Genomic DNA, 15,999 nt, shown 5'->3' on the forward strand with positions numbered 1-15,999 from the left:
AGGGAAAGAAAAGTTTGTTCAAGCTGAGCAGCAAACAAAGCAAAGAGAGTGTATGCATATACTCTGACTCCAACAGTGAAGGGCCATAAGCAAACCCCATCACACCTCTATGACCCAGGTTTCCTGGCTACAAAAAAAAAAAAAGATTAAAACAAAAACAAAAACAAAAACCTTCCCATATATTGATCACAAGCCTGCCAAGAGTACTGTACAGTACTGAGCTTCTCAACATAAAGGTGGTCCACTCATTATACCTTCCAATTATATAATTAGGTATTCTAATCCCCCCTCCCTCTCTGTGTGGCATAAATCAGACTGTTCTGATTTTGCAGAAGAATGAAGTCGCACTGCTTGGCTGAACCACTTGATGGTGCCACAAGTTAACAAACTCATCATTTGGCTAAACCATCCAGCTAGTCTAGAGAAGGTCCTGGCTCTTGAGGTGGGGACAACAGACGCATGTACATCCTATTCTGGAAAGGGTATTTATTTCTACAGTGGTTTAAAATCAAAGCAGTTAACATGGCCTAGCAGAGGATGGAAAGGATTCAGAGATGAAATAACTTTTGAGCTAAGTCTTAATAATGTGGAGGAATTTGCCAGGTAAACACATAAGGGAAGAACATTTTGTAATGGGAACAGCAGGGGCAAAGAAAAGGAGACAGAGCAGGGTGTTCTCATGGAACTGCAGTAGTTCAGCCAGCACGGTTCAAACAGTGGAAATGTGTGGAGCAGTGGCAGAAGGAAGGCTAAACTTAAGTACAGAAAACGAAATCCAATCACCGACAGTATCGATTTCTAGAGCATAAGCTCTGTGACGACACAGTCTTATTCACCATTATATTGCCAATGCTTAGCCACTACCATTGCCTAGCATGTAGTAGGAGTGCTAAGAACATCTACTGAATGAATTAGCAACAGAACACTTCATTATAGACAGCACTGAATATAGTACTGGGGTCCCTTTCTACTGCTGCTGTCCAGAAAATTAATGACAGGAGGAAGTTGACAATGTAGCATGAGAGTTTAAACCACAATTTTAGATATTCTAGAGCTTAAGCAAAGTTATCTATCTAAACAAAGGCAAACTTACAGGTCTTAGTTACTCAGAATTTTAAAAGAAGGAGAATTTCAAGTTATGTAAAGAAATATCTTTTTTTAAAAAAGAAATATCTTTATCTTATATGTCAAAATGTCATCTAGGTACATCCTTAAACAGTTAAACAAAAGCCCAATAAATGATAACGAATCCACTTTTCCAGTCTACGCAGGGAAACATTATAGTGAACAGGTCAAGAAGATACCCATACTTTCGTAGGGAGTATTTTGGGCAGAACAAATTTTTAAAAGTTTCTTATGCTCAACAATTTGCCATTATAAATATTGCCAGCTCGGAAACAGCGTGAACCTTGACAGCTACCCACGCAGGCAAGTGCCCTGGTCTTTGCACTTACAATCCCAAACTGAAAATAATTAACCAGCCCATAAAGCAAAGCTTTTTTGTCCTTGCTCAGCCTATTGAAAAAATCCCTGGAAACAAACTCGGTATCTTTTTTTCTCACCCATTGAGTAGCTTGCTGAGGTATCTGGTCTTTAGGGAACAGTTTAGGGGGCCTCAATTCAGGAACAAGAAGGTTATTACAACTTAATGTCACAGAACAAGAGAAAGATGGATGCCCAGGGCTGCATGGCAGATATTAAAGAATCAAACACTGAACCTTCTAACTTCATGTAGTAGCACATCTTTCATGTTGTCATCTGTGTACTAAATATGCCTTCACAAATTTAAAAATGACCAGGACAATTCACACCCATGCTTTGGGAAACATGGGTCCAGAGAACGCCAGGCTCCAGTCTTTTTACACAACATGGAATTCTCAAGACAGGGTCTAATCTGCCTTTTATGAGCACTAAGTTCACCAGTGAAGTCAGCACATATTCTTAAGGCAGAGGCTGAGGCTCCTAAGAGGCATTTCAGGGAATCTTTTCTCCTTAAGTCTGTATATTCATCCTCCATTTCAGGATCTGAATAACTGTATACATAGAGCCTAGTTTTGGAGTTTGTATTATTTCACTTGCAGACCACAAGATGAGCATTTCCACAAAAGGGCCCTTGATTATCTCATTGGTAGAAACCCTTGGCCTTACTAGAAAATGTTAGGAAAAAGGAATCATTCTGATGGAACAGAGATCCCTGATAACATGGCAATGAGCAAAGGTCCCACAGTAACATTAGCACCTAAGCCCAAAATGAAGGAGTTAAAATGTTGTGCTCTACACAAAAAAAATCCTTGATCAACACTGGCTGGCTGATAATCTTACAAATGACCTACCTCCAAATATGTGGAATCCGTATGTTAACATTCGAAGGACAAAAGGGAAAACAGTGTTAGCTCACAAAACAGCATGTATTTAACAAGTCTTTCCTGAGCGCCTACTAGAACACTGTTTTAGGCACTCGGAATACAGTTATGAACAAAGACAAAGTCCCTGATCTTACTGAGCTTACATTTTAGTGGGGGGAAAGGGGGGCTGGTGCACACAGCCTACAAACAAATGGTTAAAAGAATGTCTACAATATTGGCAGGTGATGATAAAAAGGAAGAAGAAAAATAAACCTGAGTAAAGGGTGGAGGTGATGGAGGCTGTTCCTGCAGGTGATCAAGAAAGGCCTCTGGGATAACGGTGACATGTATGTGATATGGTCACATATAAGCAAAGATCTCAATGAAGGGAGAGAGCAAGCCAAAAAGATACCTGGATAAAGAGCCTTAGATTGAAAGAAGAGCAAGCGCAAAGGGCCTGAGGTGTGAGTGTGCTCAGAGGGTTTGAGGACTGCAAGGAGGCCAGAGAAATAGCGGGGTGGGGATGGGGCACACGCTAATGTGGAACATCTGCAGTCAGAACACGGTGGGTCACAAGAACTCTTGGTTTTACTCTGAAAGAGGTGAAAAGCCACAGGAGAATTTTCAGCAGAGGAGTAAGATGACCTGGATTATGCCTTAAAGAGATCACAGACTGGGGTGGGGGTGGGGGGGCTATAAGCAGGGGTGGGAGTAGGGAGGCCACATAGGAAGATGCTGCAAAAGGTCCAGGGCAAGAGATCACGGTGGCAGTCATGAAAAGTGGTCAGACAGTGGATGTGTTTAAAGGGTCAACTAAAGTCAGTGAGATTCCCTGATGGACTGAATTTGCGGTGTAAGAGAAAGAATAAGCTGGATACGGTGGGGAGAAAGCTTCAGCTTTGAAATCACAGACGTGGATTCAAATTCCACTTGACCACTTACTAGTCGTGAGATCCTGACCAAAATACTGAGCTTTATTTTCTTCCTTGAGGGATACAGCATCTTCCCTATTGTATTACTATGAGGATTGAAAAAAATATTGTCAGTTAAAGAGTGTGAGATTTAAACTCTGGTATGTATTAGAATTCTTTTCTAAGTTTTCTAATATTTATAATTTTCAGAATGGATTTATAAAGAAAAAACTTGGCTGAGTTTTTATATCCTGTAAGAGGGGTAAGAACACCATTTTCTATAGAAAATGACTGTGGTAACCAGCTGGATATCTGAGTCCTTTCTGGATACAGATTTAATGTGGTCTGAAGGACTAAAGGACATCTTAGGTTTTTAGTTCTTGTGGTATAACACTGCTGTAAAAGGTCAAGGAAAAAAGCCGTCATCACTGACAAAAATGAGCATTCACCTAGTTGGAAACGGTCTGGGTCCAATGATCCCAACAGGACTAATTTTACTATTCTTCAGCCATTTCTCAAAGTTGGTGCAGTTGACTAGATATGAATATTTCCTGTGAGAATCTTTCTGTTGCTTTATAGTTCTCTGTATTTAGACTCCATTTGCACTAAAGACACACGCCATTACCTTCTTTTATTGTCCTTGGCAATTAACAAGAAAGATGGATGAGGACTTATGTTTTCAGTCCCGATGTGAATTTTTCTGTGTTTAGCTTTCTAGCTCTTTGAAGCCCAGTAGATCTGTATGATTACTCTAAATGATAAAATATTTTAACAAAATACAAACGAGTAATATCTTCTTTCATTAACAAAATAATATCTTCTTTCATTAACAAAATAATCTTCTTTCATTAACAAAATAAACTGGAATTTTGTTTGCTCCCTCATCTCAATTTGTCCCATTTGTTTTCTAAATTTATTCTGACTAAAAACTACATTTTTAACCGAATTAACAAAACCACCAACTCTCATCACCAAAAAGCAACAAAGCACTGGAAGATAGGACTTTAAGAAAATGGGGCCCAAAGAATTTCTCCATTATGGTAAATTCACATTTAAATGGAATATTCTTTTGTAATCTTTGTGCTAAGAGTGAGAAGCCCCCTTCATTTTCAGGCCAGACCGGCTGAAACCTACACCCACCTTCTCTGGGTCTGGGGGGGGTCTCCACCTGTGTCCTCACCTTTCCTCTGGTAAAAGGTCAGGTAAACTAAACCTCATGCGATGGTTTCAGTTAGCAAATGATCTCCTTGTTGACAGCATTTCCAGAGACTTGGCTTCGCAGCTCCAAGGAAGAAAACTATGGTGCAGGGTAACACCCCGGGGAGAAGCAGGAGGGCACGGCAGAAAGAGCACAGATCATGGTGTTATTCAAACCCTCGTGGTCAATCCAGATGGCTAAATTCCCCATACCTCCCCACATTACCCAACACAGAAGCCTCCTTTAGGTTCTTCATAGAGCGGATCACTATGTAAAATAATCACATACATGTGTTTGTTTGCTTGCTATTGTCTGTCTCCTCCGCACTAAATATAAACTCTGCCACAGCAGGGACTTCATCTGACTTTTTGCTATTGCATCCCCACCTCCCTAGTAATTCCCTCTCAGTATTTCTTGACTGAAGAAACGTGGAACAAAATATACACCTCTGGTTTTGGACTCACTATCCCTTGTCATTGTAACGTGTTTAAATATCTGTCTCTCTCTGTGGGTGCCCTGAGGTCAGAACTGTGTCTTATTCACTTGCTTCCTCCCTGCCTGGCTGAAGAGCTGGCCAGTGGCAGGCACTCATTGACCTTAGGCAAGTTACATGATTCCTATTGATTCTTGGCTTTCTGTCTGTAAAATGGGACTAGGTTAACATCTATCTTAAATGAGATAACAAAATAGGTGAAGACATGGGGCATATTGTAGATAGTCAATAAATGCAAGTTTCTTTCCTTACTTCATGCTTATGTTTCAGAGTTTCCAATGTTTTTATTTATATATGCATTATCATGCATCCCCATGTGCTAGAGGGGGAGGCTGAGTCTCAAGGTAATGAAGCAGCTTTCTGTGGGTTAGACCACTGAGTGGTGATACCAGAACTAAAACCTTGGTCTGCTGACTCTAGGCTCAGCATCCTTTCCTCACCACCTCTAAGCACACCGGTAATCAATGTGGTCTGCATAAAACCACAGCCTGGACTGAGGGAGCTAAGACTTCTTACTTTGAAATAGGTAAATATCCGGGCAGGGCTTCATGAATTCTTTAGCATCAAAAATCTCTTCATAAGGCAGGTTTGTGAAGAGTCACTCATTGCTGGATGCTAAATCTAGGGGAAACTGTGAGAGGGGGCAGGACATCTGCATGGTTTTCAAAGTGTCTCCCCACAGACTGCTTATTAGTGCAAGGGAAAAAAACAGTAACGCTATAGCAGAGAAACTGGGTAACCCCTTGACTGAGGGGTCGAAATCCACATCAGCAATAAGGGGCAGATGGGTATCATGTGTCTCTGGATGTGATGCCCTGAGAAGGACACAATGTCACATACGTCATTTTGGCCAGGGAAGCATAACCTGAATCTAAACATGAGGAAGCATCAGAGAAACCCCAAGTGAGAAGTGTTTGATTAAAAAGAGCAGAGGAGTACTGTCCTCTTCAAAAATGTTAATGTCATAGAAGACAAAGAAAGGCTATGAATGTATTCCAGATTAAAGGAAACTAAAGAAACAGGAGAACTATATAATACCTGGTCCTAGACTGAATTCTTTACAGGAGGGTAAAAAATGCTATAAAGAATACTATGAGGGGGAGTTCCCTGGTGGGCTAGTGGTTAGGATTCTGGGCTTTCACTGCTGTGGCCCGGGTTCAATCCCTGGTCAGGAAACTGAGATCCCACAACCCGTGCAGTGTGGCAAAAAAAAAAAAAAAAAAAAAAAAAAAAAAGAATACTATGAGGTCAGAAATTAGAATACAGATGGTAGGTTAGATGAAAATACTACATCAATGTTAATTCTAAAGTTGGTAACTATATTGTGATTATTTATAAGGATATCCTTATTCTTTGGAAATACACGCCAAAGGATTTGGAGGTAAAGAAACATGATATATGCAACTCACTTCCCAATCATAAAACAAATGGAGTAAAATGTTAACAGTAAGTGAATCTGCGTAAAGAGTATTGGGGTGTACTTTGTAGTATTCTTATTTTTACAAGCTTTCTATAGATTTGAAATTATTTCCAAATAAAAAGTTTAAAAAAAACAAGGCAGCCTGTGAAAGTTTTACAGAATAAGAGTTCAAGGAGTATAGTTTTAGGATGTCATCTTAGTTTCAGCTATTTCTTACTTGCTTAGTATTAAGAGACAGAGCCCAGTACTGGGGCCCACCAACTAGCCAGTCAGAGCTCTTTGGATTTGGCCCTTTGAAAGAGGCATAATTTTGATTGGGTTTTAGTTATAGGGTAAGAATGAGAACAGATCATTCTCACCAACAGAGCACACTTTCCATGAGATTTACAAGAATGTAATTCTTATCCTCTATTCAAACATCAACAGAGTCAAAATTCACCTTTAGGACGTTTATATCACATGTTGTTACTACTATTTATTTGTGTTTCCAGGAAATACTTATATATTAGCAAATATGAATTCATGAAGAAAATTTTAAATGCTCTTACAAAATTACAGGAAATAAGTTGAGGGAAAGATGGGGAGAGAAAAAAGCAAAGAAAAAAATATTAACAAGGAATTAATATAAAACGAGCTGGGATTTGAAAACCATACTCTCTTCCTCTCCCAAAAGAGCAATCCTATTGTATCTTCACATGGAGGTAGACCTAAAAAGAGCACTTGCCTTCCAGAGAGTAGAAGAAACTGAATTTTGGCATCATAGCATTAGCTTGGAAGCCCTCTAGATATAGAGTTTGAAAATTCAAGACCAAAGGCATATGGGAGCAACAGAAGAAGCTCAAAAGGCCTTAAAAACAGAGGACTGTGTACCACCAAGCATGGCTATGCATAGCCAGGGTCCTCTGTGATGCCAGCAAATGGCAGGTCTCTGGTGTGCCCCGCATTACATGTGCCATTAGCAACACAGAGACAAACACGATAAAAAGTCTGTTCTCAAGAATACACTGGAGTGGGGGGAGTCCTGGGCCAGAGAGTATCAGGCAGAGGTATATAATAAGGAATAAGAGAGCAGAAGGGAAGGTGTAACCACAAGTGCCCAGCGGCCAAGATAAGGTTTCCCAGGGCAGGTGAAATGAGGCGGAAGCCCTGAGAGACGGGCAGGGGCTGCAGGCTCCGGTGCGAATGGGGCAGGGAGGAGATGTGGAGAGGAGACTTGCAGAGGAGCGGGGGCAAAAGCGTGCCAGCAGAGGAGCCAGTCAGGGGCACCGCAGAGGGCAGAGCATGCATTGGACACTACAGTGTCCGCTCTGGTCAGAACGCAGGGTGGCGTGATGGAATGGCAAGAGGCAATGGCCTCATGGGGTCTGAATTCAATCCTCAACATGACGGGTGGCCACTGGAAGACACTGAAGGAAAGCAACGTCATCTGACTTGTTTTTAATAAGATCACCCAGGAAACACTATGTGGGATGGAGTGGAAGGGAAAACTAGCTGATAAATACTCCTAGTCCAAAAAAACGTGCAGACACAACATACCACCAGAGAAAAACCAATTAATTTTTTAACTGAGCTTCATTTAGACCAGATTTTTTTTTTCTTTAATCCCTTTGGTCAGAATTAATATGAGATTCTCTTCTACTTCAGAGTTTTGATGTGTTCACACAGAAACAACAACTGTACTTTTCCTCACAAACATTTCAGTTTTTTCACCAAATTCATTCTAAGTTTAAACCATGAATGAATTCCTATGAAGGAAGAGAATGATCAATGAAATTACATCATTTGTAATTCATTATTAGGAAAAAATAAAAATTTGTCAAAGTAAAATATTTCAGAAAACAAATGCTAATGTGCTTTTGTAGTAGCTGTTAGTCACAGCAGATCAACAGGCAGACCATATGCAGAAAAGATCTTTGAGGGAAACCAGACCTGAAAGTGAGAGACGAAACAGTCTTGTTTGTTCACAGAATTTGAGAAATTGATCATATATACTCACAAGGCCTAAGACTCCCTTTGTCACTGAAACACTTGCAGCTTCTGGTCACACTGACTCTAGGTCACCCACCAATGGACCTTTAAGATTCCTGCTTGCTCTCAGTAGTGTTTAAAAATTGTTAAGTTAATAGCGTGAATATAATAGATTCATCAGAATGAGAAAATGGCACCACATTGTGTGGCACGTGATGCCTGACCTCCCGAGTGCTTTACTGATTTCCTGTTACCAAAATATAATACATTCTACGTAGCAGGTTCAAACTATTAGCATTAAAGTGACTGGTGTCAAGGAAGTGGGAAAAGGGAGCATATGGTAGCTCCATATAAAATTCAAGATTCTCGAAAACCCTGTCCTCCCCAGGGTACCCTATATTTATGTGGAGCTGCAAATCGGAATGACACCAAAGGGCTATGACATCGAAGGATCCCTTAGGGGAGACCTCAGGTAAGGATTGAGGGGAAGCAGGCTCTAAACTGACCCTGGAAGATGAGGAAACATTTACCCTAAAGATATAAGGGAGGAAGTGGAACTAAGCAGCCCAGCACCTTCTGCTTTGTGGCTGCCTAAGCAGATGGATCCAATAAGTCTTTAGTGCTGTCCTGAAGGCCTGGAGCAAGTAGCCCAGTGGTTAAGAACAAAGGCTTTGGTGCCAAACAGACCTGGACTTGAGTCCAGTTCAACATGAGCAAGTGGCTTAACCTCTCTGAACCCCAACTTCCATAAATTTAAAGATGATGATGATCAACACCATCTTATAAGATCATTATGAGATGCAATGAAATACATGGATACATATGAAGTGCTTAGCATTGTTCCTGAAAAGTATCCCCTCAAATATTACCTATTATTATTATGATTGATCATTTGAGGCTTCAGGGTGCAAAAAGGAAAATACTAGGCTCACAGAATTAAAAGCCATAATGAACACTGGATATGTGAAGAGGTGGGGGCAGGTCGTGGACAGGAGCAGGAAAGGGGTAAGAATTGCAACCTCTCCCAAGACATTGTTAAAAATGTGCCTAACCATGGAAATACTGTGAACCATTATTTCTTTGTGTTGAGCAACAGCTGATTTGAGACTGACACCCGTACAAACCTCTACATTTGCTTCCTCTTGTATTTTGTACTGTAGTTTCACAGCATTGTATCTGTTAGCTACATGATAAAATCAAAGGTCTCTACAAAAATTAAGTCAAAATGGATCAAAGGCCTAAATGTAAGAGCTAAAACTATAAAAATCTTGAAAAAAAACATGGGGGGAAAATCAACTATACTTCAATAAAATTTTTTTAAAAACAGGGGAAAAGCCTCATGGCATTTGATTTGGCAATGATTTCTGGGATATGACACCAAAAACACAGGCAACAACAACAAAAAATAGCTAAATTGGACTACATCAAAACTTAAAACTTTTGAGCATCAAAGGACACTATCCATAGAGTGAAAAGGTAACCCACGGAGAGGGAGAAAATATTTGCAAATCATATACCTAATAAAGGGTTAATATCTAGACTATATCAAGAACTCCTACAATTCAAAAATAAAAAGCAAGCAACCCAATGAAAAAATGGGCAAAGAACTTCAATAAACATTTCTCCAAAGAAGATAGCCAAATGGCCAGTGAACACTTGAAAAGATGCTCAACCTCACTAATCACTGAGGAAATGCAAATCCAAATCAAAACCACAATGTGATACCACTTCACACTCATAACGATGGCTACTATAAAACACAAACAAACAAAAAGAAAATAACGATTATTGCTGAGGATGTGAAGAAATTGGAACCCTTACGCATTGCTGGTAGGAACGTAAAATAGGGCAGCTACTATGGAAAACAGTAAGGCGATTCTTCAGAGCAAACAAAAAGAATTATCATATGATCCAGCAATTCCATTTCTGGGTACATATCCAAAAGAATTGAAAGCAGGGTCTCAAAAAGATAGGTGTACACCCATGTTCATAGCAGCATTATTCACAGCAGCCAAGTGGTGGAAGCCTCCCAAATGTCCATCGACAGATGAATGCATAAACACAATGGGGTATATACACGCAACGGAATCATGAAGGAAATTCTGACACATCCTATAACATGCATGAAGCTTGACGACATTATGCTAAGTGAAATAAGCCAGTCACAAAAAGACAAATTCCACTCACATGAAGTACCTAGTGTGGTCAAATTCAGAGACAGAAAGTAGAATGGTGGTTGTCAGGGGCTGGGGGGAGGGGAAATGGAAAGCTATTGTTTAATGAATACAGAGTTTCAGTTTTGGAGGATGAATAAAGTCCTGGAGATGTAAGGTAGTAATGGGTGCACAACAATGTCAATGTACTTAATGCCACTGAACTGCATACTTAAAAGTGATTTAAATGGTGTTTTCGGTGATGTATATTTAACCACAATTTAAAAAAAGTAAAAGATCACTACCACACCTATATCATCCTGTTGTATGCAGTCATCCTCGTGCTAGTAAAACTCAGTTTTATTCAGCTCTCTCCTCTCTTGTGATTATTATACAGAGGCTTTGGAATAGTCATGGCACTCCTTGCATACCTGGCAGCTGAGAGATATTGACAGTCTAATTCTCTCAAAATAAGATCATAAGAACTTACAGTTATTATGCACCAACTGTTTATGCTGCATAGTTCTACTTTAGGTATTACCACTTAAAAATTCTAGTAAATAATTGTTTAAAATCTAGACTTAAGTGCATAAAGGAAAAGAAACCATGTCTTTAATGGTGTGCTAACGTCACATTCACTTACTTAGGAATGTGATTTTCTTTCGTTGCCAAGACAGCAACAGTTGCTGTGGAAACCACACAAAAACAGGGATACTTAACTGAAACAAACTCCACTCACCTGCACAAAGATGCCCTTGCTCTTATATTCTTCATGGAGGCACCTAGAGAAGAAATCTACAAAAGCCTGGGAGGGGGTAGGAGTGAGAACACAAACACACATATTACATCAATCTGCCTGATCTGTAGCCATGGAAACAAAAATAATCAACTAACCATTTAACACTATAGTTTCTAATCATTCTTTTCATTTCAAATGCAGAAGAGACCTTAAAAAAAAAAAACCTTCAAAACCTCGTTTTCTTTATCTGCCACTAAATTAAGTATTCTCTTACCAAATATAATATCCAGATCAAATTCTGATTTACCTGGAAAAGGCTCTTATCTTTTCTTTTTTCAGAAAATGACTTTCCGAGAAGGAACGTCTTATTATATAACAAAGGATGCAATCCTCCTCCCCATTTGCCATTCAAACAGAAACACGGTATGAATTCTGTTCAAGTCTGTTCTATGGGGATTTTGTTGTCAGTAAAGAGAAGAAAAGAGCAAGCGTCCTCTTGGTCCTTTGGGATGGCAAGATCCAAGAAGTGTAAAGGTGAACATGACAGCCCATCTTCTTCCAATAGAACAACTTTAAATCTATTTGTAAAATATAATGTGCCATTTTTTACAAAGGTGGACTCAACCTCAGGCTTGAAATGCAAAGTATCAATGATGACTCTACTAGGGTCCTAATTTGTGACAGTCTTGTGTCCGTGGAGCAGAACAGGCAAGAAGAAGGTGAAGTTCACCAGTCGCTTCAAGAAACATGGTGTTCATTTTAAACATGCCTACTGCATGTTTCAGATATACAGAAAGCAAGCAGATTGCAGGGCTGGGGGGGGCGGAGCCAGGCTTTTTCAAAATACAGTGCGTAGTCACTTTACGTTTTTCCAGGGGACACAGTGAAAAAGAGGGCAGGCGTTTTGCTCTTTTCCTTTCCTGTCATATTGCAAGTTCTTATTGTGCATTTTATTTTGTTCATTTTCCCCTAAAAGCTTGTTTAATTTCAGCATCCCAATGGTCATTTTTATTTCAGAGATGTATCCTATGCTTCAACAACATATTTGAAAATGATGCTATTGACCTGCAGGCAGTACAAAATGCATTCTAAATTACTGTCCTAGTAGTAACGTGAAGAGGTGAATGGTGATGTGGTATAAAATTATGGCATCTTACAGAGAGGTCTGGAAAATTCTTGTCTCACTCCAGAAGTGGCAATAAATATCTGTGAACTTTGAAGAATGTGGCAAAAACTCACACTCCCCCATCTATCTTGTGCATACTATGTATCTATGTGCTGACTAGCTGCGATCCTTCTAAGCTCTGCGGACTTGGCACTTAAGCTGTATGCTGAGTCATTCGTGAATCAAAACCCCATTCTTAGACTCATTTATGTTATGTTCTGATCAGCTGAGCTAACTGGCCCAGACCAGCTCCCTGTTGGGAAGTACAAATACCAATTTTAAAACCAGTAAACTACTGGGAGAAAAAAAGCATCTGTAGATCTGAGATCTTGGTGCCTCATTTGTAAAGTTGATACCAATCAGTGTATCTCCAGCTCTGGCTCCTCTGAAACTAGTGTTGGCTATTTTCCTTTTCCTCTCAGTCCATTTGAAAACTGCTAAGGCTAGAGCTTCAAGAAAGTTCCATGCCCATTTCTCAGACTGAAAAGTATTCGTTATTCTTATTCTGACACAATTTACTAAAAAATTGTTCACCTTAGTTGCAGAGTACATGGTCAACAGTGGAACTGGGCACATGCCACTGGCAGAGGAGATGTTCAGAATTGCCCCTTTAGATCTAAAAAGGAAGATGCAAGTAAACAGAATGAAATCATATATACAATTGTTTATAAATTACAGATCTAGATATCTAATTATTTGAAACAGAATATCCTGGCTGTTTTTCTAACACACATCTCTCCTTGCCTTTCATCAGCAAGTGACATGCTTGGTCAGTGAAAGAGGCATAACTCAATCAACTAAAAATAGCTCTTCTTTGCAATTAGCTCATTTCTCAGTCTTAGTAATCAGGGGCATGACCAGAATGGATCTTCAGTCTCCTCCAGTTGATTTCTATTCTCTGAAGTCTTCTCTGGCCATAGCACCAAGAATTCTTACTCTTAAAAACACTCTCATACTCCTTGTATGCCTTTAATTTGGCATATCACCACATACTATCATGCTGTCATATTTAATCATTCTATGAGTATAAACATTCTTCTCCCTCAAAAAAACCATAAGCTTCTAGACCTCAGAGCCCTTATCTTACACTTTTCCTTAAAATACTCTGCATGGTCCTGAGCATGTAACAGGTACTTACATGAATGAATGGTTATGTCCTGCTCTCAGGCACTAAATGCAGAGTTGACTCTAAAATCATGCGACTCTATAGTTCATCAAACCATATTCTTTTGCCAAGAGGCAAAGCTCAATTTCTACTGTAACTTTTAGCAACTAAAGAAAGTTCAAAGTCAGAAAGTTACCAGGAATTACTCATTCTACAAATAAACGAAAATTAGTTTGAGGAAAGCAATGCTGTAAAAACATACAAGTTGTCAGCAGTCGTATATGGCTTGCGTAAAGTGTGAAGTTAGGGTTTTAGGAATTTTAGAATTAACAGCCAGCTTTTCCCCCTCAAATCCATTCTTCTCAGGGGAGTTGGTCCCCTTATTCAGCTACTGCCATCTGCCCCACTTGCCTCCTGCCCTCTAGATGAGGTTCCTTTCCTTCAATTTAGTTTCTCATTATTCTTGGTCTGAATTTACTTCCTAAGGCCTAATTTTTAAGTATTTTTTAAAAAGGACGATACAAACTCCTCTTATACCAAACAATAAAAGAAACATGACTAAATGGCATCTAAGTTATTTTAGACAGAAATCTGAAAAGAAATAATTCCCAAAGGTCACCCAGTCCATCTGCCAGCCTCTAGGCGAGATGCCACTTCAACCATCAAATGAAGTCTGGACCCTCCGCTTAATGAGTCACTGAAAACGAGCTGTTTTTTGTTTCTGTTTTTGAACTGAAGTCCTTATTAGTGATAGTTATATACACTTTCCTAAGTGGCGAAATCCATTAACACGTTGGACATAGAAATCAAATCTCAAATTTTAAATTGTTATGTTACAGTTTTGAAGAAAGTTGGAAATATTTAGACAATGTATTAATTATACCATTCTTGTAGTTTGTGCTTGTATCTCTCACACAGACAGAAAAGGCTTTTCTTTTTAAATTTTAAGAGAGTAAGAATGCCTATCAGGAGTTAGAACCCAATTACTCTAAGGTAAAAACTGGTGAATTAGCAATGAGTATCTAGTAATTTCACTTTATCTATATTTGTGAGACATTCCTTTGATCGAAATGGGTTAAAAACCACCTTGGTTACTGAGACTTTTAATACAGTATTAATTTATGATATTTAAAATATCTTTTTTTTAATTAATTTATTTATTTTGGCTGTGTTGGGTCTTCCTTGCTGTGCATGGGCTTTCTCTAATTGCGGTGAGCGGGGGCTACTCTTTGTTGCGGTGCATGGGCTTCTCATTGTGGTGGCTTCTCTTGTTGCAGAGCATGGGCTCTAGGCCCACGGGCTTCAGTAGTTGTGGCACGTGGGCTCAGCAGCTGTGACTTGCAGGCTCTAGAGCACAGGCTCAGTAGTTGTGGCACACGGGCTTAGTTGCTCCGAGGCATGTGGGATCTTCCCGGACCAGGGCTCAAGCCCACCTTTAAGCTAAGGGCAGATCCCAATCAAGTAGAAGCTAAGAAAGCTATTGTATCTTCTGCAATACAATATGCTTTCTGAGAAGTAACCCCAAATCCTGACAAGTTGCACCCCGTCCTGAGCCCCAAGCATCCTTGTAGGTTTAGGTAGTGCTTTATTTTAATGTTTTCTCACGTAACCAGGAATCGCTATGCCCTCACTCATTCACAGCAAGTGAAGAAAAGCCAGTTTGAGGTAGTTACAGATAATGCTGTTTTTCACTGTAACCTATATCACTGCTGATTTTATCAGCGGGATTATGGGCTGGATGATACTCAAGTTGGCTGAGGTGGCTGCATGTGCCCTTGAACAAAAATCTTACGTTCTTTATTTCCTCCCACACAAATGAAATACAATTTAAAAGTCTTGCAAAATTAAGTTTAAATGTTATCAGAAACATTTTAAAAAGTAAATCTTGACCTCACCAAAATTTGAGGCAAGTGAGATTTTTGTTTCTCAAATATTCTACCCTAATTTAAAATTTCTAGGGGGTAGAGTTAGTTTGAGTTAGTGAAAAGTCAGAATTGGAAGGTACTTTATTCAAAACACCATATTTGCACTCTAAAATGCATGAAAGCAAATCCAACACCAACAAAGTATAAAGTGAGAATGCACTAGATCTAAGTAAACACTGAAAGGATAGCATTTATCACTGCACCAAAATAACAGTAGAGAAAACACCCTTTCCACAAAAACACTGTGCTACGAAGGTCTGTTTCACAAAAACCTTCCCCCCAACACACAACAGCATAAAAGTCTCTCTCCCTCTCTCCAAGGATAATGATATTCGACTTAGTTTTGTCTGAATCACAAATAACACACTTGTAGAGCTGTCTCAATCCCTGTACTGTATACAGTATCTATTCTTTACGTAGAGATGGAGATGAACATTTGGGACCACGAGGCACAAAGGACTCGCCTTTAAAATCAACTACTTTGTCTAGCGCTAATCCCCCATCTAAGCAGAATTAGTGACGTCAAACCAGTTTCCATGGCACAGCCAGACTCATGACAACTCTGTTACATGAAGCA

At 39.6% G+C, this 15,999-nt stretch overlaps 1 protein-coding gene across 1 annotated transcript in view; it reads right to left on the bottom strand.

Annotated features, from left to right (window-relative positions):
* The window catches only part of HSD17B12 (hydroxysteroid 17-beta dehydrogenase 12), a 159,345-nt gene that overhangs the window by 2,292 nt on the left and 141,054 nt on the right, over positions 1–15,999 (bottom strand). Inside the window, exons 8-9 of the mRNA XM_007455809.1 lie at positions 12,927–13,008; positions 11,228–11,293 (exon numbers count right to left, since the gene is read on the bottom strand). Coding sequence (XP_007455871.1) covers positions 11,228–11,293; positions 12,927–13,008 — 148 coding nt within the window. The remainder of the gene's footprint in view (positions 1–11,227; positions 11,294–12,926; positions 13,009–15,999) is intronic.

This window comes from Lipotes vexillifer, unplaced genomic scaffold (genome assembly GCF_000442215.2).
Source record: "Lipotes vexillifer unplaced genomic scaffold, Lipotes_vexillifer_v1.1 scaffold977, whole genome shotgun sequence".
Lineage (NCBI taxonomy): Eukaryota > Metazoa > Chordata > Mammalia > Artiodactyla > Lipotidae > Lipotes > Lipotes vexillifer.